General features: G+C 40.0%; 1 protein-coding gene across 1 annotated transcript in view; it reads right to left on the bottom strand.

The window, feature by feature from the left end:
* Positions 1 to 8,514: 8,514 nt before the first annotated feature.
* LOC150077409 (fatty acyl-CoA reductase 1-like) overlaps positions 8,515 to 26,957 on the bottom strand; it is a 119,841-nt gene continuing 101,398 nt past the window's right edge. The window contains exons 6-7 of the mRNA XM_090385892.1: positions 9,610 to 9,787; positions 8,515 to 8,631 (exon numbers count right to left, since the gene is read on the bottom strand). Coding sequence (XP_090242018.1) covers positions 8,515 to 8,631; positions 9,610 to 9,787 — 295 coding nt within the window. The remainder of the gene's footprint in view (positions 8,632 to 9,609; positions 9,788 to 26,957) is intronic.

Here is a 26,957-nt window from a genome sequence, read left to right on the forward strand (position 1 = left end):
CTCAACCCATTCAAGGCCTTATACACTTCAATCAGATCACTGCACAGGTGCCTAGTCTCCAGCCACTGCAATTTGCAGAACTTAAGCCTCTCTTGGTAAGAAGATCCCTTCATTCCCCTCACCAATCTTGTTGCCCTTCTCTGTACACGCTCAAGTAAATCTACATCCTTCCTAAAATTAGGCCTCCAGACCTGTACGCAGTACTCAAGGCGTGGCCTGACCATTGCCTTATACAGAGGAATAATCACCTCCTTTTCCCTGCTAGCAAAATTCCTATATATCATTGACAAAACCACATGAACTGCCCTGGCAGCGTGTCTGCATTGCTCAGAAAAGTTCATATCTGACTGCACAATTACTCCCAGGTCTTTTTCATTTTCTACCACCTTAAGTGTAGTACCACACAGTTGGTACATTTCTCTGGGGTTACTTCTACCCATATGCAGTACTTTGCATTTGTCAAGGTTAAACTTCAGTTGCCACTTCTTAGCCCATCTGCCCAAATTATCTAGATCCTGTTGCAGTAGCACACTGCATTTACTGTCATTAACAACCCTGCCAACCTTTGTATCATCTGCAAACTTCGACATTAGGCCTGATATACCTTCATCAATATCATTGATAAATATACAAAACAACAGTGGACCTAACACCGAACCCTGTGGGACTCCACTAATAACATTAGTCCAAGAAGAACAGCACTCATTGATTAACACCCTCTGATTTCTCCCACTTAACTATCCTTTTATCCATTGTAGCAACTTTCCCTGGAGTTCCTGGAATTAACCAACAATTATTCAGCCAGACATACTTCTGGAGAAAATGTGATGTAATGAATGTTTACCTAAAAATGCATATTATAGAAATTCACAACATTGATGTACTTGTGAGTTTTAAGAACAACAAAACTCAGAAGCCGAAATTTTGTGGTTTGCATTGATTGACTGTATTCTTTTGGTTATTGCAATTATATCATTTTTTTCCCTATAAAGAATCTATAGTTTTATCGGTTTTTTTATTATTATCATTATTAGCCATATTTAGCATTTAGCATTAGTAGAGGCATATGATGCAACAAAGCAAGCTTATGCAGCATCAGCCAAAAAAAAAAAAAAAAAAAAAAACTTCCACTTCACCCCTCCGTTCATTCAAAATACCTGTTCAGCTGAGCCTTAAATTTATTACGGCTATCAACTTCCACAACAAGGGATGGAAGTCTGTTCCACCAAACAACTACTCGCTAGCTAAAGACAAATTTCCGTCCATCTATCCTACATCCTGCTCAGATAGCAAACAAACTGAATGAGTATTTTGCATCTACATTCACACATGAGGAATTATTAAGGTTTGAAAATGGCAGAAGGTTATCAAATTGCAGCAGGATACTTAATGATTTTGTAATAACTGAAAGCAAAGTGAAGGAGAAATTGTTGAAGTTAAACATAAGAAAAGCACCTGGGGTGGATGGGATCTATCCAGTTATATTAAAGGAGGCGGCAAAGCAACTAAGCAAACCCTTAGCCATAATTATGAGAGCGTCCTTGGACTCTGGGGAGGTTCCCACGGACTGGAGATGTGCAAATGTATCCCCAATTCACAAAGGGGGATTGAAGGGTGACACGAGTAATTACAGACCAGTTAATTTAACTTCTGTTCGGGGAAAATAATGGCGTCACTGGTTAAAGATGCATTGCAGGATCATCTAGACAAGACTGCAGCAATAATTCAGACACAGCATGGGTTTGTTAAGGGAAAGACTTGTCTGACAAATTTGATAGGATATTATGATGTGGTTACAAAGGAACTGGATGCAAAAAATAATTTTGATATCATATACTTGGATTTCAGGAAAGCTTTTGACACTGTTGCGCATGGAAGACTATTGTACAAAGTGGAGCAGAATGGTTTTAAGGGTAAGTTGCTACAATGGATAAAAGGATGGTTAAGTGGGAGAAGACAGAGGGTGGTAATCAATGTGTGCTGCTCTTCGTGGACTAATGTTATTAGTGGAGTCCCACAGGGTTCGGTGTTAGGTCCACTGTTGTTTTGTATATTTATCAATGATATTGATGAAGGTATATCAGGTCTAATGTCGAAGTTTGCAGATGATACAAAGGTTGGCAGGGTTGTTAATGACAGTAATGGCAGTGTGCTACTGCAACAGGATCTAGATAATTTGTGCAGATGGGCTAAGAAATGGCAACTGAAGTTTAACCTTGACAAATGCAAAGTACTGCATATGGGTAGACGTAACCCCAGAGAAACGTACCAACTGTGTGGTACTACACTTAAGGTGGTAGAAAATGAAAAAGACCTGGGAGTAATTGTGCAGTCAGATATGAAGTTTTCTGAGCAATGCAGACAGGTTGCCAGGGCAGGTCATGGGGTTTTGTCAATGATATATAGGAATTTTGCTAGCAGGGAAAAGGAGGTGATTATTCCTCTATATAAGGCAATGGTCAGGCCACGCCTTGAGTACTGCGTACAGGTCTGGAGGCCTCATTTTAGGAAGGATGTAGATTTACTTGAGCGGGTACAGAGAAGGGCAACAAGATTGGTGAGGGGAATGAAGGGATCCTCTTACCAAGAGAGGCTTAAGTTCTGCAAATTGCAGTGGTTGGAGACTAGGCACCTGCGCTGTGATCTGATCGAGGTATATAAGGCCTTGAATGGGTTCAACACGCTGAATTCTGATGGGATCCTTCCACTTGTTCAGATTACGAACCTAAGGGGGCATAAATTCAAATTAAGAAAAGACAGATGTAGAATAGATGTGCGGAAATTTGCCTTTAGCCAGCGGGTGGTTAATTGCTGGAACAAACTTCCATCTGTCGTTGTGGAAGTTGATCGGTTGAATAAATTTAAGGAGGAACTGGACAGGCATTTGGAGGGAATGGTGTGATTTTTTTTTTTTTTTTTTTTTGGCTGATGCTGCATAAGCTCATACACTTGCTTTCTTGTATCAAATGCCACTGCTAGTACTACTACTACTACATCTGTCTTTCCTCAATTTGAATTTATGCCCTCTCAGCAAGGCATGGTGCAAGGAAGCCTGAGGCTTTTGTAATAGTTGTTATATTTTCTAAGTAGTATTTAATTTGAATAAAACAATAAAAAAAATGATTAATTAGTTTATCTTCCTAAGATTTATGCAGTCAAATAAGGGTAATCCACAGCTTAGAAGGGGCTATGTCTCTTTTGAGGATTCCCTCAGAAGAGACATAAAGGATGACAGGCCATGTAAACTTTGGGAGCTATTATCCCTTACTCTAAGGGAATCCAACTTTTTTAGACTAAGGGTACACAGGTCACAGGCTGCATGGGTTCTCATGGAAAGTGGGTTGCAAGCCACAAAACTACTTCCTTATTACTAAATATGCATCTTTCAAAATATAATTTAATTTTTGTTATCTACATTTGTATGTACAGAATTTTTTTTTTTTTAACATTTAATAATTAAACATGAAAACCAGCAATTATTACATAATATTAATAACATTTCTATTATACGGTTATAATAATGTATTGCTAAATTCTGAGGAAAAGACATAAAACACTAGAAAGCAATACCAGAATATCATGAAGTATAGAAAAATCAAATACAGTATTATTTAAATATGGATATTTTCAAAAGTCAATTTAAAACTATATTTTTGTGATGTGCTAGTTTTAAACTCGGGGTGGGGGGAGGAATAATACTTGAACGATGTCTAAATAGACCCTGTCTTCGCTTCTTACAGTGAATATATAGCAGGGGTGTATTCAAGCAGAGGGGCATATGCCCCCTTAACCATGCATATAAGTGTATACATATAAGTGTTCCTAAGTCTGTCTAAAAAAACTCAAAAACATGGTTGTCATGCCCCCCTACCCTTACGATGATACCTGGATATGATGCAGCTGTATAGTCATACTTCTTGATATCCTCTGCAATTAAGATTCCTAAGCAGCATTTCTAACTTCAATGCATTTATTGGAAATTTTGGATTCTGCATAATCACTTGCAGATTCAGACAGGTTCAACAGAAATAATGAAGTATTAAAACAGGCAGCAGCATAATTAATTAAAATTGGCTTCACTGCAAAAATAAATAATTGTTTGTTCCCTTCCACCAACTGAGGACCAACTGAAAATTTTAAAAAATATATAATTTTATAATTATATTCTGAACCAAATATAATTTTGGTTCAGAATAGTTTCAAGGGCAATAGTTAACTAAATGATATAGTTAACTATTTATACCGATAGCTGCCATGTAATTGTTAGAATCTGACTGCTGGCATTACCTCAACAACTTGACAGGTTCTCCTTATGTGACACCCCCCCTGAAATGCCATTTTTCTTCTTATGTGAAACTCATCCCTAAAATAATTTTATTTTAGCTGGAGAAACTGTTCAGATTTTGAACAAGGTGAACAAACTAAAGTTTTACTTTAAGTCACTACACTGCATTAAGAGTATAATGTTTCACAGATCACGAGACAAAAAAAAAATTATTTTTAACGTAACACACTGTGATCATGTTTTGCATTTTTTTTTTTTTTTTTCATGAGAACCCCAAACACGAGAGGTATTATAACCTATAGTACTTAGTACCGTGCTTGGGTTGGAGGTTGAGAAGACGAAAGAAGATATTTGTTGATATTGGACTTGAACTTCTGTAGATTGTAATTTTCAGGAAATACGTATGAAGGAAGGTTGTTCCAGAAAACGGCAGTTGAATGAATAAATGAGGAAGATGAAAAGTTGGTTCTGTGGGTTTGAAGTTGGACAGTAAATGGATGTTGGCTGGTGGCGGCACGTGTTCGGACTGTTTTGAAAGAGAGAGCGGGAATTATAGAAGCCAATTCAGAAGAACAGTGCCCATGGAAGTATCTGTAGAAGAGGCATGCAGCAGAAACAGTGCGTCTATGAGAAAGCGAGTGGAGAGACTCTGTTAGAGATGAATCATTAATTAACCTAACTGCCCTCTTCTGAATGGAATCAAGAAGCCTGAGAGAGGTTTTGGGGGCACCACCCCAGATGTGGGAACAATATTCCATGGCAGGGCGGATTTGCGATTTATGCAGAGTGAGCAGCTGTTTGGGAGAAAAGTAACGCCGAGAGCGAAACAGAAAACCAAGTTTTTTAGATGCAGAGGAAGCAATATTTGTAATGTGCTTGTGCCAAGAGAGATTAGAAGTCAGGGTAATCCCCAAAAGAGATATATCATTTTGCCTAGAAATCGGAGTGTCACTAAAGATAAGCATAGGAGCAGAAGAATCCTTTTTGCGAGATATAAGACAAGATTGAGTTTTAGAAGGGTTGAAATCAACTAAGTTGTCTTTGCCCCACTGGAGAATTACCTGAAGATCGGCATTTAAGGAATTGGCAGAAGATTTTCGAGAACTTGAAGCTGATTGAGCTGGACAAGGTTTCTCAAAATGGAAAGTTGAATGCAATGTGCTATCATCGGCAAAACTATGGATAGGATTTCCAGTCAATGGAAGAAGGTCATTGATATACAAGAGGAAAAGAGTGGGGGAAAGAACTGAACCTTGGGGGACACCGGCATTAGTGGAGAAGTTAGAAGACAGAGAGCCATCTACCATCACCCTCAGTGAGCGATCAGAGAGAAAACTGGATAACCAATTACTAAAAACAGTTGGCAAACCATAAGAAGGAAGCTTGTTTAGAAGACCTTTATGCCAAACACGATCAAAAGCCTTTGAGATGTCAAGAGCAACTACTTGTGTTTCACCGAACCATAAATGGGTAACATAAGCCAGAATATCACCATTGGATCGACACTGACGGAATCCATACTGGCGATCGTTGATCAGACGGAAGGTTTCTAGGTAGTTTAAGAGTTGGCGGTTAATTGATTTCTCCATTACTTTAGAAAGAGTAGAAGTAATTACAATGGGATGATAATTGGATGGGAGGGATTTGTCACCCTTTTTAGGAACTGGCTGGATATGAGCAAATTTCCAAGCAGAAGGAAAAACACCTTTGGAATAAGAAAGTGAAAAAAGGCGGCAAAGAATAGGAGTAAGTTCAGGAGCACAGGTTTTGAGAACAAGTGGAGAAATACCATCAGGACCTGGAGCTTTCTTAGCATCAAGATTCATCAAATTCCTTCTGATATCCTTTTGATGGAAGACCACAGGAGGCATTGAATGGAGCATGTTAGGAATGGTGGGAGTTGTTTTACCAAGATCATTAATACATGAGCTCGAAGAAAAATGGGAATGCTAGCAGGTCAGCTTTATCCTTGGCTGAAGTGACAACAGAACCATCTGGTTTGGACAGAGGTGGGAGCAGAGATGGGCAAAAGTTGTGGCCAATAGCTTTGGCAAGAGACCAGAATGCTCGGCTACCATTAGGGCAAGAAGAAAGTTTTCTACTCTTAGCCTGTTCAAACTCTAGTTTGGACTGATTAATAACTGCTTTACAATTGTTGCGAGCTTTGGTGTAGGCAGAAAATGAAACTGAAGAATTAGAAACAAGCCAATTACAATATGCAGCGTTCTTCTCTTGGACAGCCTTAGCACATTTATTGGAAAACCAAGGTTTAGATAAAAGACGAGATTTTAAAGTGGAGTGTGGGATAAAGGATTCCATTCCTGCAAGAATAATTTCACTGACACGATCTGAGCAAACGTTGACATCAGAAGTTTTGAAACAGTAATCAGACGAAGGAAAAGAAGAAAAGAAGTCTCGCAGGTCATCCCATTTTGCATTCTTGTAATGCCAAACAATACGATGTTGGGAATAGGTATGAGATAAAGGTTCCATTGGAGAAGAGACAATCACCAAGTTGTGATCTGAAGTGCCTAAAGGACCTCTCACTTCAACCTTGTACTTAGAAGGGTTGTTTGTGAGAAAAAGATCAAGCGGATTGGCTGTATGATTAGGATTGTCCGGTATTCTTGTAGGTAAATGAACAATCTGTGCTAGGTCATTAGTAATTGCAAAAGCCTCAGCATCTCGACCTGCTGGGTCGGTGTGACTAGAAAACGGAAGCCAGCTGGAGTTGTGAACGTTAAAATCACCAAGGAAAATTACCTCACTGTTAGGAAAGTTGGACTGGAGAAAGTCAAGTTGCAAAGAGAGGAAGTCAAAGAGCTCCAAGTGATTAGTGGAGTTGGGAGAACGGTAGAGACAACAGATGAATTTTACACAATGAGGTAGAGAGATTTTAAGCCAGAGAAGATTCCAAATTGCCAAGTCTCTGACAGGGAATATCAGAACGGACATATGCACAAGTACCACCTTTGAGGCGAAAGGAATCATACAGCAAATAATTTGGACATCTGAGATGAGCAGTAGTTGAACCAACTGATAACTGAGATTCAGTCAGATTGTTATTTGTTATTTGGTTTTTAGGAGCATTAGCAACTAAGGCCATATTGCTCGAGAATATGCGGTGGTCATTCCCTGACCTTTCCGCATCCTCCGTATTTGGTGGTGACGGGCTCGAACCCCGGTCTAATCAAGAAGAGTGTATTATGCACTGCTGCTGCTCCTCCTTCCCACCTGGCTACGGAGGCGCCTGAGATTCAGTCAGAAAAAGTACATGGGGTTTGGAAGACTGCAAGTGGAAATGGACATCGTTGAGATTAGAATTGAGACCACGTATATTTGTGAAATGAATTAGGAAGTCCTTGGGAGGTTTAGATCTTTTCGCAGATAAGCTTGCTCTATTATTTTGACAATTCATGGTGTATTCAATAGTAATAAAAAGTGGGTGGGACATGCTGTATGAAGTAATGAAATTTTTGGATATGGCGTACATGTGGTAAGAATATACCCAGATCCTTGACATAACGTGGCCTCGACAATGCTCCCCGCATACACACTACTCGGACTCCCTCCAGTCACTATCTGGCAGAGTAGAGGTAGCAAGATTATACACTAGCTGATCTGGGAGCTTCCTAGAGAGTTACCAATAGGTTCAGTCCGGTGTACTAACTAGCGGCCGGCCTGCGAACACCGTTTTAGAGCTGTACCCTCGAAATGTAAGGAATATTGGATCTCGCCACGACATTCATCATAACCTCAAAAATCATCAATCATACTGCATGATGGAAGAGATAGGGAAGGGTTGGCCGGAACTTAGCTCTAGAGACTAAACATGGGTTCCACCACTTCAAGCCTCCAATAAGCAAAGTGGTGGTATTTCACAGGTTGATGAGAGTCATCTACCACCTAGTACTGCCTGGTAACATAGAGGGGCGGCGTTCCTCCATGTGGTGTGGGTGCCACACCTCGACCCCTGCTTACGTTGGTTCACACCTGGGTGGTCACCCACCATGTACTTGTGCATGAAGGTTATACCCAGGATTACTAACAGTCCCACCATCGTGAAGGTGCAAGCAGAGGATTTGGCTGTTGTAGACCGTCCGGACTTCGCTGAAATTGGGTCCACTTTGACTTGAGTGTCACCCGAATATCAGTTCCATCAGCGTTTTAGACTCCCAGGTAGCAAGAACAGCTTGTCTGGCATATCTGAGAGAATGTCTGTGACAACCTCAAGGACCAGGTGTCCTTATGACAGTTAACTGCAGTTTTCCTGTGCTTTCCCTACTTCTTTCTGCATGAATTTCTAAATTGCAGGTATCTTCATTTGCAAATATTGGCAACCTAATCTTAATATAATAAAACTGTCATGTATAATTAGATTACAGCAATTGACTGAAGCATGAAACAAGGTAAACTGAAGTTTAATTTGTAAACAACAGACTGCATTCTCCTGTGAGCATAATCTGCATGACAATCAAGCATTGGCACCCCTCAATTTTGTTACTTTTTCAGCATTCATTTCTCAATTACATACTCAACCAAACTGTAAACCAAAGTTAGGTTAGGTTTATAACATTATTGATTGTGGCTATATTACTAAAACTGAATATACTGCTAAACAGTATGCTCTGCTTTCTTGGGCGCACTCAGACACGACTTTTTTGGGCATCAGCCAACTGGCAAGTCCATTAGAAGTTACAGCAAACTTTTCTATGTCCTACAAATGCCATCAGCTACTTACAATTATACTGCATGTGACCTTTTAGGTAATCTAAACTAATTAAATAAGGTTAGGATACCCAAAAAGTTGTGCATGGGCAGTCCCAAGAAAGCAGAGCATATTTTTAACTGTTTGGTACTATGGTCAATTTCTGTAATGTAATGTGCCCAGTAGTGTTATTATATTAAGGTTGAGCTACATAAATTTGCAAAAGCCTGTAATTTAGAAATGGACACCAAATAAAGTAGCAAAAGTGATCAAAAGAGTAATGGCATCTAGAAATTCACTGACTAAATCACAAACAAACATGAGTAACAGAAAAAACAGTAAAAAAACATTGAAGCATATCATATATGCATAACATCATTAAAGGAATACATAATTAATGGAAACCAATGAGAGCTGAAAAGAGACAAATGTCCCGAACCAATTGAGGAATTGTGCCAGTTTCTCATTAAACTTTTCTATGGCGTTAAAAATTTCATTAAAGTTGAAAGATGGCTAAGCACCTTGAATAAGTGATAGAAATAAAAAGAAGACTAATCCAAACAAGAAAACTATGTATAAGAAAAAAGAGAGATTTCAAAGGCTTTAGTAAACATACTGGATTTGGCTCCTTCCATGCTGCAAACACCATTGATGGTCTCACAATAGCTACAGGTAAGTCACCAAACTCTTCTCTTATTAAATTTTCAGCCATGGATTTACTGAAAGTATAAGTGTTGGGACATCCTCCAAGAATTTTTGGAGTCAATGACTTCAACAAGTCATCATCTGCTATCCTAATAAAATAAATAAAGAAATATCAGTGGTGTTACTATAGAACAGCTGATACTCTTTAACAGTTGTCCAATTGAACTACAGTATTATAAGAATAGCAAGTTTAAACAGAAATTATATTATTAATCTTTGATTTCTATATCCTTATAAATTGGAATGGTGTGTATATGTGTGTAACTAAAGAACAAGATGTCTTCATTTGGGAACAAGGTCAGGAATCTATACAAATGGGCAATGCAAGGAATGTTAGCATCTGGGGAAAGAGCCAAAAATACTTTCTCGAAATGTGTGCACAGTACCCAGCCCATAGCTCAAAATAAAAGCATGTTGAGTTCAATTTTTGGGTTTTTGAGTGGAATGCAAAACATGCAAAAGTGTTGTTGATAACTCATTTTTCAGTTTTGTTTGGTTTATTATAAAAATAATGGGTCGCGATGGTCTGTGGTTACGACACTAGTCTACCAGCCTGACGGACCCAGGTTCGAGTTCCATTTTGGCAGAAGCAAACATCTTCATCACACAGGGAGACCAGTATAATAATAATAATAGTAACTAGGAGGCTCCAACCCCTGCTTGCCTACCCCCCACGGATGTAGTACTGACTAAGTCGAATCTTTCCTACGTAAAAGACAATTGTCGAAACGCACTGATCGATATTTAATCAGGAAATTACCTATGTAATTATTTACTTGTGCATTTGTAGTGAAGCAATTGCCCCTCCCACTTATACCATATGACCTGCATCCCATTTCTCCCATTGGCTACCCCATCACTTAGCATTCTCAAGGTTGAATAAATATCACTATGTAATTATTTACGTTTACATAGGTCACTTAGGAAAAGGCCTTTTGCTTTTGGTTCCATAATGCATGAGGAATATTGTTGCATCTGAAAGAGCAGGACTAAAATATTTAACTAAAATATTTACAAACTATACAAATATTTGAAATATTTTCAAATATTTCATGGTATTCTATCCAGTAAGAATACCATGAATAGAGATAGAGGCATGCGTATTCATCCTATTTTTGAAACAATTGTATTAAGTTCGGATGAACGATTTTATTTGCCACGTACCCGAGACATTTCCGCTTCCGGTTCTGACCATGTGCCGATTGAACCACGTGGAGAAATACCACGTGTACCGTGAACCTGCTATTTAAGGAGATGTTGCAGGAAGTCATATTACTGTTGAAGAAGAGAGCTGATGCTCTCGAAAGCTCCAGGTTTTTAGTGCTTTTAATTTTATATTTTAGCTTATTTTATGGTAAACGATCTTTTATTACAGTTTTTAGTATTCCGCAATATACAATCATTAGTTTATTGTAAATAATTTGTTTTTATACTATTTGTAAAATTTTAGTTACAGTAAAAATTTCCAATAGTCGGTGTATCAGTCTATTTCCTAGATATTATGGAGCCAGTTTGTTTTTTTGGCATGCATCTCAGATATGCACTCTACATTGTCAACAGCAAGTGTCTGATTCTGCCGATTTGTGTTCCTTCCATGTAATGTTCACCAAAGTAGAGGCATGATTGCAAATAGTTTAGCATTTTGTAAACATTTGTACAGTCTTGTAATGTATAATGTTATTATTATACAAATAATAACATTTTATTATTATACAAATTAGAGATTTTGTAGGTTATTATTTAGTATAACACCGGGGGCTCACATCTGGTGAGTATGAGCTTGGCACACCCAGGGTCCTGAGCTGGATATCATCATTGTTCTCTTTCTTGGTGATTCCTTTTGACTCTTTCTCTCTCTCTCACGGTAACTTGGGAATTTTTTTGGCTGGTGCAGCATAAGCTTCAGGCTTCCTTGCAACATATGGCTAATAATAATAATAATAATAATAATCATTAAGAGTATCAAATCCACGTGTGGACAGGTTTTGCAGCTCCCGCGAATGAAAAGTTTTTAATTATACTTAGTCGCTTTATTGACTTAATTGTTAGATTGATTTATTTTCTATAAGTAGCTTATAGACCTAGTCAAGCTCCGTGGTTTATTTTGAATTTAGATAGCGCAATTTGGAAAGTAAATAATACCTCGTGTCCGTAGATTAACCGTTCATAACTTGTTGCCATTGTTATACGATACAATGTGTGCTAAAGTAAGGTTTCAACGGAAAAACTAGATAGCGCAAGGTTTAAAGGAAAACTAGATAGCAAGTATAGTAGTATCAATTAATCAGTAAAATTTATTAATCTTATTAAATTTCATTGTCAATTGAATTGTACTTTTTTAACTAAATAAATAAAGCGAACTAGTTATTACAAATGTAACATAACTCGGAGATAATATTCAATACCGAAATACATATATATATATATATATATATATATATATATATATATATATATATATATAGTGTTATAACTGCATTGGGATATAGGTTTAGGGTTATATTTTGTATTGGAATTTTATTGAACTTGAATATAAATCATGACTCAAACGAGGGCAGCAAAGCAAAAGGCTCTAACAAGTACTGTGGCTAAGGAGACAACTGAGGGGGGCCGTTGTCCTCTGAATCACAGTCTATTGAAATGCACTGCTTGTTTTACGTTTGTGGAGCAATCAGGAATGGAAAATGATATTGCCAAGGGGAATGTCTTTGTGTGCGTGTGCGTGATGTAAGGAGTGCGAGGAAATCAGGTGCCAACTCAGCATTGTTATGAGCTTATATGACAGCTTGAAGGACAGGGTGGATGTCCTCAAAGGATTTAAATTGAGGGGCCCATCAAGCTCTCAGCTGCCCACATCAATTCCAGAGCTTCCACTTGAACATCATGCAACACAGCGGCAACCCCCAAGGCAGAATGCTCTGGTCCCAAAGGAACTAGTTGTTGTAGGTGACTCTATTGTCAGGGAAACGGGGAACATATTGTGCAAAAAGGATAGATGGAACAGGACCAGGGTATGTCTGCCAGGGGCAAAGGTTGATGACGTTGTAGGGCAGATATCATCCTTTAAGAGAACAATGGGTGATATTGTTGTACACATTGCCAGTAATGATATTAAGAGTAGGAGACAAGCAGAATTACTTAACAAGTACAAGACAATGCTGAAAAAAAGCCGTGAGTTAGGGTTGAATTTGAAAGTGTCTGCAATTCTGCACGATAGGAGGGAGTATATGATGAGAGACTTGTCGATCAATTCTGCCCTGGAGAGATTGTGCAAAGCTCAAGGGGTAGAATTTTTCTCAGCCTGGTCTGTGCTTGTGAACAGGAGAGACTGCTTCTACAGGGATGGGGTACTTGCCCCCAGGGGCTCACATCTGGTGAGTATGGGCTTGGCACACCCAGGGTCCTGAGCTGGATATCATCATTCTTCTTTTTCTTGGTGATTCCTTTCTTCTCTCTCTCTCTCTCTCTCTCTCGGGGTAATTTAGAAAAATTTTTTTTTTGGCTGGTGCAGCATAAGCCTCAGGCTTCCTTGCACCATATGGCTAATGATAATAATAATAATAATAATAATAATAATAAATAGAAAGGGTACAAGAATATTTGCTGATGCTATCGAAGCAGACTTAGGTGGGTCGGAAAACTGCTAGCTTGGGGGGATACACGGACTAATAGATTAAAAGTAGCCACTGGCAGAGGTAAAAGTGGCCGACCGGGCTGGCCAGGTAGGTAAAGTGCCTGCCTGGCAACCCAAAGGTCGCGGGTTCGAATCCCGTCTCGGGCATGGATCAAAGTACTGCAAAAACCTTGGGAGGTGCATTATGGCCACAGAAGCCGATGCGCCAATAACTAACTTAAAAAAAAAAAAAAAAAAGGTAAAAGTGAATCTTGTACTACTTCTATTGAAATGCAATTGAGCAGCAGCCTGAAAAGCAAGGCAATGGGAATTTCCAGGACTGCTGGGAGTCATAGTGGAACAAGTAAATACATAGGCTATGATAGGGTAACTAAGATAAGATATAGGGTAACTAAGAATCTGCAGATAAAGGAACCACTAGGTGGCAGTGATCACAGTGTGCTGAAGTGGGATTTACTCAAACAGGTAACTACCATCAGGGATAAAGGGAAGGGTTTTTGCTTTCGTAAAGGCGACTACGATGGTCTGAGACAGTATTTAAATTCTATACAGTGGGACCAACTGATGATGCTACCAACAGCAAATTCAAAATGGGAAGCATTCAAAGAACTTATCTTGGAAGCTACTAGGCTTTACATACCAACTAAGAAATATTGTTCAAGGTTTAGGCCTAAATGGATGTCAGATAAACTAATGAGACATATGGTAGAGAAGAAAAATGCATGGGATACATATAAATTAATTGGTGACATGGAAGTCTATGATAGATATAAGCTGGTATGTAAACAAGTCACAAAGGAGATTAGGCAGGCAAAGGCAGCAAATTATGAGAAATCCTTAGCAAAGGATGCAAAGAAAAACAGAAAAGATTTCTTTACCTATGTAAACTCTAGAAGGAAAGGGATGAATCAGATTGGTTCACTGGATATTGATGGTTCAACTGTTGAGGATCCTGCTCAGGTGGCTAACAAACTAAACAAGTATTTTGCATCTACCTTCACACATGAAGAGTTATTCAGGGAGGGAAATGCCAGAGGTATATTCAACTCTGTCATTGAGCTAGATGATTTTGTAATAACTGAGAGGAAAGTGGAGGAGAAATTGTTGAAGATAAATACAAGAAAGGCACCTGGGGTGGATGGGATCTATCCAGTTATATAAAAGGAGGCAGCAAAGGAAGTAAGCAAACCCTTAGCCATAATCATGAGAGCTTCTTTGGACTCAGGGGAAATACCCATCGACTGGAGATGTGCAAATGTGACCCCAATTCACAAAGGAGGATCAAAGGCTGACACAAGTAATTATAGACCTGTGAGCTTAACTTCTGTTCCAGGAAAATTAATGGAGGCACTGGTTAAAGAAGCATTGCAGGATCATCTAGACAAGACTTCAGTTATAGCTAGGACACAGCATGGCTTTGTTAAGGAAAAGTCTTGCCTGACCAATTTGATTGGATACTATGATGCAGTCACAAAAGAACTGGATGCAGGGAATAACTTTGATATTATATATTTGGATCTTAGAAAGGCTTTTGATACTGTTGCACATGGAAGACTGCTACACAAATTGGAGCAGTGTGGCATTGGAGGCAGACTGCTGCTATGGATAAAGGGATGGTTGTGGGGGAGAAAACAGAGTGGTAATCAATGGACACTGTTCATCATGGACTAATGTTATTAGTGGAGTCCCTCAGGGTTTAGTGTTGGGTCCATTAATGTTTTCTTTATTTATAAATGATACTGATGATGGTATATCAAGCTTAATGTCCAAGTTTGCAGACGATACAAAAGTTGGCAGGTTTGTTAAGGACACTACTGATGCTATGCTGCAACAGGATCTGAAAATGTTGAGCGGATGGGCTGAGAGGTGGCAATTCTGGTGGACAATGCAGTGTTGAATCTGTTTGGTGTGAAATAAGTACTGGGAAAGGAAAAATGAGAGTAGGAGTGTGTTATAGGCCTAATGAATCTGATGAGTATAATGAGCAATTGTGCAGAGAAATAGCGTGGGCCAGTAAATCAGGATGTCCTATAATGGAAGATTTTAACTTTACAGATATTCACTGGAACTTGTGGTTGGTCACCCGCACACTAGCAAGACTTTTGTGGATTTATTGGATGACTGTTTTCTACGGAACATGTTTGAGAGGCAACTAGAGGAAGTAATACTCTTTATCTGATTATCAGTAGTGATTCTTCATGCATTAAGAATCTGCAGATAAAGGAACCACTGGGCAACGGTGATCACAATGTATTGATGTGGGAATTATTTAAAGATGTAACTACCATCAACGCTAAAGGGAAGGGCTTTTTCTTTCATCAGGGTGAAAGTTTCAGCTTTTGCTTTCGCCAAGCTGAGACTACAGAGTTCTCAGACAGTTTTTAAATTCTGTACAGTGGGATCAACTGATGATGTTACCAACAGTGAATTCTAAATGGGAAGGAAGCCTTTAGGGACTTAATTTTGGAGGTTACTAGGCTTTTCATTCCAACTAAGGAATAAGGTTTAGGCCTAAATGGAGGTCAGATGAATTAATGAGACTAGTGGCAGAGAAGAAGAAGAATGTATGGGATGCATATAAAGTATCAGGTGACACAGAAGCCTATGATAGGTATAAACTAATCTGTAATCAAGTCACAAAGGAGGTTAGGCAGGCGAAGGCAGATTATGAGAAATTTTTGGCAAATGATGCAAAGAAAAACAGCAAAGAGTTCTTTACTCATGTAAACTCTAGAAGGAAAGGGATGAATCAGATTGGACCACTTAACATAGATGGGTTGACTATTGATGATCATGCTCAGGTAGCTGATAAACTGAATGAGTATTTTGCATCTACATTCACGCATGAGGAGTTATTCAAGTGATTTTGTAATAACTGAGCAAAGTGGAGGAGAAATTGTTGAAGTTAAACATAACTTCAACAATTTCAATAACTGGATAGATCCCGGGTGGACGGGATCTATCCAGTTATATTAAAGGAGGCAGCAAAGGAAGTAAGAAAACCCTTAGCCATAATTATGAGAGCATCCTTGGATTCAGGAGAGGTCCCGATGGACTGGAGGTGTGCAAATGTATCACCAATTCACAGAGGAGGATCAAAAGGTGACACAAGTAACTACGGACCTGTTAGTTTAACTTGTGTTCCGGGGAAAATAATGGAATCACTGGTTAAAGAAGCATTGCAGGATCATCTAGACAAGACTGCAGCAATAGTTAAGACACAGCATGGGTTTGTCAAAGGGAGGTCTTGTCTGACCAATTTGATTGGTTACTATGACGTGGTCACAAAGGAACTGAATGCCAAAAATAATTTTGATATCATATACTTGGATTTCAGGAAAGATTCTGATACTGTTGCACATGGAAGACTGCTGTACAAATTGGAGAGGTATGGCATTAAGGGTAAGCTGCTACAATGGATAAAGGGATGGTTGAGTGGGAGACAACAGAGAGTAGTAATCAAGGGACACTGCTCTTCGTGGACAAATGTTATTAGTGAAGTTCCCCAGGGTTCGGTGTTGGGTCCATTGTTGTTTTGCATATTTATCAATGATATTGATGAAGGTATATCAGGTTTAATGTCCAAGTTTGCATATGATACAAAGGTTGGCAGGGTTTTTAATGACAGTAATGACAGTATGCTACTCCAACTGATGGAGATAAGTTGGGAAAATGGGCTGAGAAGTGGCAGCTGGAGTTTAACATTGACAAATGTTAAACTCCATATGGGTAGCAATAGTACTGCATATGGGTAGCAATAACCAAAGAGAAATGTACCAACCTGGTGGTACTACACTCAGGGAAGTGGAAAGTGAAAAAGACCTGGGGGTAATTGTGCAGCCAAATATGAAGTTCACTGAGCAGTGCAGACGGGCTGCCAGGGCAGGTCATGGAGTCTTGTCAATGATATATAGGAATTTTGTTAGCAGGGACAGGGAGGTGATAATCCCGTTATACAAGGCAATTGTCAAGCCACACCTAGATTACTGGGTATAGGTCTGCAGGCCTCATTTTAGGAAGGATGTAGAGTTGCTAGAATGAGTACAAAGAAGGGCAACAAGATTGGTGAGGGGAACAAAGGGTGCTCTAACCAAGAAAGGTTTAAGTTCTGAAAAATGCAGCGCCTGTAGAGAAGGCACCTGCAAAGTGATCGGATTGAGGTGCATAAGGCTTTGAATGGGTTGAGCAAGCTGAATGCTGATGGAATTCTTGGTCTTGCTCAGACTAAGAACCTGAGGGGGAACAGTTTCAAATTGAGGAAAGATAATTGTAGAAGAGATGTGCGGAAATTTGCCTTTAGCCAGCGGGTAGTTGATTGGTGGAACAGACTTCCATCTTTTGTTGTGGAAGCTAATAGCCTAAATAAATTTAAGACTGAGCTGTTGGACAGGGATGAAATGGGAGGGTTTTTTTTTTTTTTTTTTGGCTGATGCCGCATAAGATTGCTTTCTTGCATCGTATGCCTCTACTAATGCTAATGCTAAGTTCACACCCTAATCATTGCCAGTTTGCTCTCATAAAGTTCAGATTGGCTGGGACAAGACTAGTGCATCTACTCTTCTCTAATATGTTTATTTTACAGCTTGAAGCCTTGTGATCAAATGGCAGAAATGAAATTGCTTCTAAAATAAGGATCTGCTTGGATGCAAAAATGACATCCAGTATTGCCTTGCCTCTAGTATAAGTATTGTTATACTGCTTGAGGCCTAGTTCAGACATGATGTCATATAGCAGCCTAGTTGTAGTGGATGACTCCTCAATGCCTAGTGGAGAGTGTTGAGTATTGTAATCTCCAAACAAGTAAACCTCGTCCAACTGGTGAAAAAAATGTTTCAAACTCACAGAGTGCTAGTGACAGCCTCTCCATAAGAAGAAGATCAACCGGGGGCGGAATGTAGATAGTTGCAATGAGAACGGTTTCGTTATGAACCTTCAGACAAAAGATTCTTTCAATATTATTCAAAGTCCTGTGCATTGTTACTGCAAATTGGTTTCAGATAATAATCGCGACACCACCTCCCCTAGAACCCCTGTCTCTTCTGTGGACAGTATAACCCACTGCTGCCACTTCCGAATCCAGAATCCTATTGTGTAGCCATGTTTCTATGAAGATATATACATCAAACTCCAGAGAGCAAAGCAAGATTTTAAATCGGTCAATTTTATTCACTAAAGACACACTGCTAACAGCCATTCGTCTGTCCCTGTATGGACAGAAACAGTAGAGAGCTGGAAAAGAAGAGAACAAGAGTTGTTTCTGCAACATGATTGCTTACTATCATTCTTCTCCCCTTTATTTGTACTCTTGTTGCAGATATTAAATGGTCTGATTATTAATCCTGGAGGCCAATACAGGGAATCCAACAGTTTACATTCGTCTAATGTATTGCAGGTCACCAGGAAAGATGCGTAGGATGGATGTTTAGTTCTAAGTGCATGGACTTCAGTTACCACTCCGATTTCATTTCTGATGAATTTGTGTAAAACTTCCACCTTTGTACGTGGACTGAGCCGGGAAATAAATAACCTGAATTTGCGTCGTACTACAGTGAGATTGTATTTTCCTTTTTAATAGGTGATCCTTACATTGAGAAGGTGTGTGTGCTGAAGAGAGGTAAGCTGCACGATAATGGGCTGAAGAGGTGTTGCTATTAATTAGGCCCTTATCATTCTCGTAAATTCGTCTACCGGTTTTTTTGTTATCATTCTCATGAGTTCTACCGGTTTCGATGTTTCTGTCCTCTGAGCTGCCAACGTCAAAATATACTTGCAGTGCCTTATCCTTTGGAACTTTAGTCACAGACTCTGATCTCATGTTACCAATAGGTATGAGATTACTGATGTTGGCTTTGCCTACAGTCAGTTTGTTGTAGTTTCCTCTGTTTTCCTGCTTTAGCCTGATCATCAGATATTTTCTTCTCTTTGCTGAGGGCAATAACTTTTTCAGCAGATCTATCAATCTTGCTGGAGGAAGTCTGTGGTCTATGATCAGTTGATTACTTATCTGGGTACTGATTCCATTTTTTCACCCCGCAAAAATCTGCTCCTGAAGCCAGTGTGGAGTAGCTGTCAGCAGGATTGCATGCACAATGAGGGCAGATTGCAGTTAAGCTGGATTGGGCATAGTTTTTCTAGAATAAGATAAGCTCAGTTGAATTAAGTAAATTCGTCAATTTAGCTGGGTCATCAAGATTCCCCAATTTGATTTTGTTAAATATATCTAGGAAGATAAGTCTGATCTCCTTATTCTCCCTGTGCAGTACCATGATATAGTCTTTCATTTCTTGTAATTGTGCTTCAATAAGAATGTTTCCTTGCTCAGGATTAGTAACAAAATCGGAATAAAATTACCATTGCACTTTCTTTCAGTTTTAAGTATTTTTTTCTCATATTGTAGGAACTGAGTGCCATCATCAAGATTGTTTGTCAGTGACTTCACGTCATGGGAAACATGTTTTGTTAACTCAAGAAGTTCAATTAGTTTATTAGCCACAAGATTGGCTCTATTTAAATGCTCTTTCTGGAATTGGCAGAACTCGTTTGAAAGTTGTTGAAATCTGTGTTAATCCTTCATCACTGCTCGAGCTCTGTGTGTGCTCTGCATGTTAACGAGGGAAGGCTTGTTAAATTGGCATCATCTACTGAGTCCTTAGACCGATTGCCACCCTTACATAGCTCACATTTCCAGACTTTTTTTTACTTTTTTTACTTTTTTAGTGAGTATTTTCAGATCCGTGTAAGGAGAACAGGATATGCAATAATGGGAATAACAGGATGTACATTGAAGTGCATAGTCCACTTGGATGCTGTAACAAGTACGGATTACCAATTTTTCCATAGTCATGTGGAAAGGAGAACAGAAGAACAAAAATGTGACTTTTAGCTTGTCCAAAACAGCTCTAGGGCTTGAAACGTTTGAGGGCATAACACAGTGCATGTAGGCTGGAAGATACTAACTGCTGACCCTGACCAGCCAGCTTAATGCAGATGTTGTTATTGTTATTTGGTTTTTAGGAGCATTAGCAACTACGGCCATATTGCTCTGGGGATATGCGGTGGCCATTCCCTGACCTTTCCACATCCTCCGTATTTGGTGGTCATGGGCTCGAATCCCAGTCTAATCAAGAAGCGTGTGCTATGCACTGCTGCTCCTGCCCACCTGGCTATGGAGGTGCCCTTAATGCAGAAGAAAGCCCTTTGTCTGTATTACTGAAATTCGAAAAATGAATAAAATTAACTGAAATCATCAAAGAGAATCTCTGTAAGTTGCCAAGAGTACACACAGCAAGTAGGAGAAACACCTTAAGTCTAAGAAATGGAAACTCCTTAAGTTAGATACTTATTAAAAGCACACCTTTGAAGAGCACAAAATGAAGACACCTGCATGCAGGCATGCACGTGCAAACTCTTCATGGACTAATGTTATTAGTTGAGTGCCCCAGGTTTCAGTGTTGGTCCTTTGTTGTTTTCTGTATTTATTAATGATATTGATGATGGTATATCAGGCTTAATGTCTAAGTTTGCAGATGATAAGAAGGTTGGCAGGGTTGCTAATGACAGTATGCTATTGCAACAGAATCTAGAAAAGTTGAGCAGATGGGCTGAGAGTTGGCAACTCTCAGCCCATCTCAGCCCCTTTTGTGCCCTCTCAGAGAGGGCACAAAAGATGATATAGTTGTACACGTTGGCACTAACGATACCAAGAGTAGGAGACCGGCAGAATTGCTTAACAAGTATAGGTCACTGTTGAAAAAAAGCCGTGAAATAGGGTTGAATTTGAAAGTGTCTGCAATTCTGCCCAGACACGATAGGAGGGAGTATATGATGAGAGCCTTGTCGATCAATTCGGTCCTGGAAAGATTGTGCAAGGCTCAAGGGGTAGAATTTTTTTCAGCCTGGACTGTACTTGTTAATAGGAGAGATTGCTTCTACAGGGATGGGATACACTTAAATAGAAAGGATGCAAGAATATTTGCTGATGCTATCGAGGCAGTGTTAGGTGGGTCGGAAAACTGCTAGCTTGGGAGGATACAAGGACGAACAGATTAACAGTAGCCACTGGCAGAGGTGAAAGAGATTCTTGCACTGCTTCTATTGGAATGAGGAGAAGCCTGAAAAACAAGATTCAGGATATTTCAGAGACTGCTGGGAGTCATTGCGGTACAAGTAAACACATGGGTTGTGTTAGGGTAGCTAAGAATAGAAATAGGTTTGTTTGTTTGTTTGTTATTTGGTTTTTAGGAGCATTAGCAACTAAGGCCATATTGCTCCGGGAGATGCGGTGGTCATTTCCTGACCTTTCCGCATCTTCCGTATTTGGTGGTGACGGGCTCGAACCCCGGTCTAATCAAGAAGCGTGTGCTACGCACCGCTGCTCCTTCCCACCTGGCTACGGAGGCGCCCATAGAAATAGGTGCATGTATACTTGCGTGTACACCAATGCTAGGAGTTTAGTAAATAAATTTGATGAATTTGAGGTATTGCTCAAAACATCAAAGGCAGATATTGTTGGGATATCAGAGACTTGGTGTCACACAGATATAAGGAAGAAAGAACTGGAATTTGTGGAGTACAATGTCTACAGAAAGGATAGACTGGATAGGAAGGGAGGAGGGGTTATGCTATTAGTTAAGAAATACATAAAATCCAAGGAAGTGAAGCCAGTGGACATCACTGGACGCACCGTCCAGTGATGTCCACTGGACATCACAGTGTCGAGTCAGATTGGTGTGACATAAGCATTGGGAGATCAAAATTGAGAGTAGGAGTGCGCTATAGGCCTAATGACTCTGATGAGTATAATAAGAAACTGTACAGGGAAATAGAGTGGGCCAGTAAATCAGAGAGTCTTATAATGGGAGATTTTAATTTCCCAGATATTGACTGGAATTTGGGGGCTGGTCACTCACACACTAGCAAGGCTTTTGTGGATTTATTGGATGATTGTTTTCTACATCAGCATGTTCAGGAGGCAACTAGAGGGAGAAATACTCTTGATTTGATTATCAGTAGTGATTCTTCATGCATTAAGAATCTGCAGATAAATGAACCACTAGGTGGCAGTGATCACAGTGTGCTGAAGTGGGATTTACTCAAAGAGGTAACTACCGTTAGGGGTAAATGGAAGGGTTATTGCTTTCGTAAAGGCGAATACGATGGACTGAGACTGTATTTAAATTCTATAAAGTGGGATCAACTGATGATGTTACCAACAGCAAATTCAAAATGGGAAGCATTCAAAGACTTATCTTGGAAGCTACTAGGCTTTACATACCAACTAAGAAATATTGTTCAAGGTTTCGGCCTAAATGGATGTCAAATGAACTGATGAGGCATATGGCAGAGAAGAAAAATGCATGGGATACATACAAATTAACACGACACAGAAGCCTATGATAGATACAAGTTGATCTGTAACCAAGTTACAAAGGAGGTTAGGCAGGCGAAGGCAGATTACGAGAAATCTTTGGCAAGGGATGCAAAGAAAAATAGCAAAGAGTTCTTTACTTATGTAAACTCTAGAAGGAAGGGGATGAATCAGATTGGTCCACTTGATATCGATGGGTCAACTGTTGATGATCCTGCTCAGGTAGCTAACAAACTAAATGAATATTTTGCATTGACATTCACACATGAGGAGTTATCTAGCGAGGGGAAAGCCAGAGGTTTATTCAACTCTGGCAGTAAGCTAGAGAATCTTGTAATAACTGAGAGTAAAGTGGAGGAGAAATTGTTGAAGATAAACACAAGAAAGGCACCCGGGGTGGATGGGATCTATCCAGTTATATTAAAGGAGGCAGCAGAGGAAGTAAGCAAACCCTTAGCCATAATTATGAGAGCTTCCTTGCACTCAGGGGAGGTACCCACAGACTGGAGATGTGCAAATGTGACCCCAATTCACAAAGGAGGATCAAAGGCTGACACAAGCAATTATAGACCTGTGAGTTTAACTTCTGTTCCTGGAAAATTAATGGAGGCACTGGTTAAAGAAGCACTGCAGGATCATTTAGACAAGACTTCAGTTATAGTTCAGACACAGCATGGTTTTGTTAAGGGGAAGTCTTGCCTGACCAATTTGATTGGATACTATGATGCAGTCACAAAGGAACTGGATGCAGGGAATAACTTTGATATTATATACTTGGATCTTAGAAAGGCTTTTGATACTGTTGCACATGGAAGACTGCTGCACAAATTGGAGCAGTGTGACATTGGAGGCAAATTGCTGCTATGGATAAAGGGGTGGCTGAGGGGGAGAAGACAGAGAGTGGTAATCAATGGACACTGCTCATCGTGGACTAATGTTATTAGTGGAGTCCCTCAGGGTTCAGTATTGGGTCCAATATTGTTTTCTGTATTTATAAATGATATTGATGATGGTATATCAAGCTTAATGTCCAAGTTTGCAGACGATACAAAGGTTGGCAGGGTTGTCAAGGACACTACTGATACTATGCTGCTGCAACAGGATCTGGAAAGGTTGAGCAGATGGGCTGAGAGGTGGCAAATGAAGTTTAACATTGACAAATGTAAAGTACTACATATGGGAAACAGCAACCCCAGAACAACGTATCAACTCTGTGGTACTACAGTGACAGTGGTAGAGAATGAAAGGGACCTGGGGGTGATTGTGCAGGCAGATATGAAGTTTTCTGAGCAGTGCAGATGGGCTGCAAGAGTAGCTCATGGTGTATTGTTGATGATATATAGGAATTTTTCTAGCAGGGATAAGGAGGTGATTATTCCCTTGTATAAGGCAATGGTCAGACCGCACCTAGAGTACTGTATACAGGTCTGGAGGCCTCATTTCTAGAAGGATGTAGAGCTGCTGGAACAAGTACAGAGAAGGGCAACAAGATTAGTGAATGGAACAAAGGGGTGCTCTTACGAAGAAAGGCTTACGTTTTGCAAATTACAGTGTCTGGAGACTAGGCACCGGCGAGGTGATCTGATAGAGGTGTATAAAGCCTTGAATGGTTTGAGCATGCTCAATACTGATGGGATTCTTCCTCTTGCTCAGAATAATCACCTGAGAGGGCATAAATTCAAATTGAGGAAAGAAGATGTAGGATAGACGTGAGGAAATTTGCCTTTAGCCAGCGGGTGGTTGGTTGCTGGAATAGACTTCCATCCCTTGTCGTGGAAGTTGATAGCCTAAATAAGTTTAAGGCTCAGCTGGACAGGTATTTCGAACGAACAGAGGGGTGAAGTGGAAGTGGTTATTTTTTATTTATTTATTTATTTTTTTTTTTGGCTGATGCTGCATAAGCTTGCTTTCTTGCATCAAATGCCTCTACTAATGCTAATGCTAATGACTATCAATGGCACAAAATATGGAGCAGTGAAGTAAGACATAACAGCCAAACAACCTGGATAGAATTAGAACAGAAGAAAACCAAGGAAGCAAAAGAGATAAGAGAGCAGGAGATTTGGGTGGAAGAAGTACAACAGTCAATCAGGAACTCCCACAACTGGCGAACCCCAAGAATAGATAACATCCACAACTACTGATACAAGAAGCTCACTTGCAAACACAAGCACCGAGCAGAGCAGTTCACCCGAATGATAAGGCACAGAGAGACAATCCCAGTTTCTCACTCAAGGAATCACATATCTGAAACTCAGCAAAATACAGGCCTGTCCTTCAATGATGTACAAGATCCTGACCAGCTGCATAACCAAGAAGATATCACACCACTTGGAGAGCCAGAACATAATGGCTGAACAGCAGAAAGCATGCAAGCAGATGAGCAAAGGATGCAAGGAACAATTAACCATAGATGCCGCAGTTATAGAGCAAGCCTACAAGAAGCACACTGCAATCTGTACATGGCCTATATCAATTAACACAAAGCCTTCGACTCTATGCCTCATAGTTGGCTAATAGACAGACAGCAGATATACAAAGTCAATTTGACAGTGACAAACTTCCTATAAGCAACTATGGCAAGATGGAGTACCACCATCAAGGTCAAGAACATCACAACCAGAGCTATCCCTATGAGGAGAGGAACTGAGCCCACTGTGGTTCTATCTAGCATTCAACTGGCTTTCCACCATGCTCAACAACAGCAAGTATGGATATAACCTCAAAGAAGGAAGAAAAAACATGTACAGCCTCTCCCACCTGATGTACATGGATGACATCAAGCTCTATGTGGCAACTAAGAAGCAACTTCAGCAACTACTCTGAGTCACCAAAGAATTCGGCAATGATATCAGGATGGAATTTGGTCTAGACACATGCAAGATCCCCGGATTGTATTAGTGGAAATTAGTCAGCCAAAACTATCAGCTGCAGACTGGTAAAGAGATTAAAAGCCATAACAGGAGGAGAGACCTACAAATACCTGGGGATGATGCAGGCTCAGCAGTTAGTGCCCAAGAAAATCAAGGCCTGCCTGACCAAAAAATACCATCAAAGACTCAGAAACCTGCTCAAAGCAAACCTGAATGGAGGGAACACAGTTAAAGCCATAAAGACCTATGTAGTCCCAGTGATAACATACTCCTTCAGGAACATAGACTGAACTACCACCAAGCTGTCTCTTGGCTATCATCGACCCTGACTTTCTCATGACATCCTCATGAGAAATCTTCGAGAGGGTAGGAGGAAGGGGCCTGATAGACCTCATTAAGCAACAGAAAACCTTGATAGCTAACCTGAAGGACTATTTCCAGAAATAGCACAGAAGCATTCTGCATTCTACCAGGCCATAAGGAAGATAGACAAGCAGCATACCCCACTCAACTTAAGTGGGGAGTCCCCTCCTGCCCAGACAACAAAGCTAGAAAGATGGGCAAAGAAGACACTCCATGGTACACACTACAATGATCTCCATGATCACATAGATAAAATGTCTTTCAATGCATGGCTCATGAGTGGGATGCTCTTCCCCAAGACTGAGGGATTCATGCTCACCATCCAAGACTGAGGGATTCATGCTCACCATACAAGACCAGGTAATCATACTTGGTCTTGGATGGTGAAACTATAGAAAATACATTGCCAAGGAGTGTGGAGGGCCAGATGACACATGTTGACGATGCCACCTGGCCTCAGAAACAATTCAACACATCACTGCAGGATGCAAGGGGTGATCACCCAGAGTACACTCGTAGACATGACTAGATAGTCATGATAATACATCAGAAGATAGCTAGGAAATATCAGTTGATCAAAAAAGTGTACCATATTACAAATATGGACTCCAGGCAGTACTAGAGACCCCAACCCACAAACTACTGGGGGCCAGGCCATAACAATGGACAAGGCAATCCTGCCCAACAGACTGGACATAACCCTTGTCAACAAGAAGGAAAAGGCTACCTATCTGATTGACATAGCAGTGCTGAACACTGACAAATTCCAGAAAACTCATGAGAAAAAGATCAGGAATTACACAAACCTAAGACAGGAGATCAAAGAGATATGGTGCAACAAGTAATGACCATCCTGATCATGTCAACTACCTGTGTGGTGCCAAAGACCCTACATAACAACCTAGCAGCAATAGGTTCCTTGTAGGTGTTCTCTGGGAGAACACCTATAAGGAACTTTAGAAAGCTGCAATCCTAAACACTTGTAGGATAGTCAGAGAGTTCCTCAACCAAGAGTAATACCA

Source organism: Mastigoproctus giganteus, chromosome 12, assembly GCF_048544385.1.
Source record: "Mastigoproctus giganteus isolate SK-2022 chromosome 12, ASM4854438v1, whole genome shotgun sequence".
NCBI classification, from domain to species: Eukaryota; Metazoa; Arthropoda; class Arachnida; order Uropygi; family Thelyphonidae; genus Mastigoproctus; species Mastigoproctus giganteus.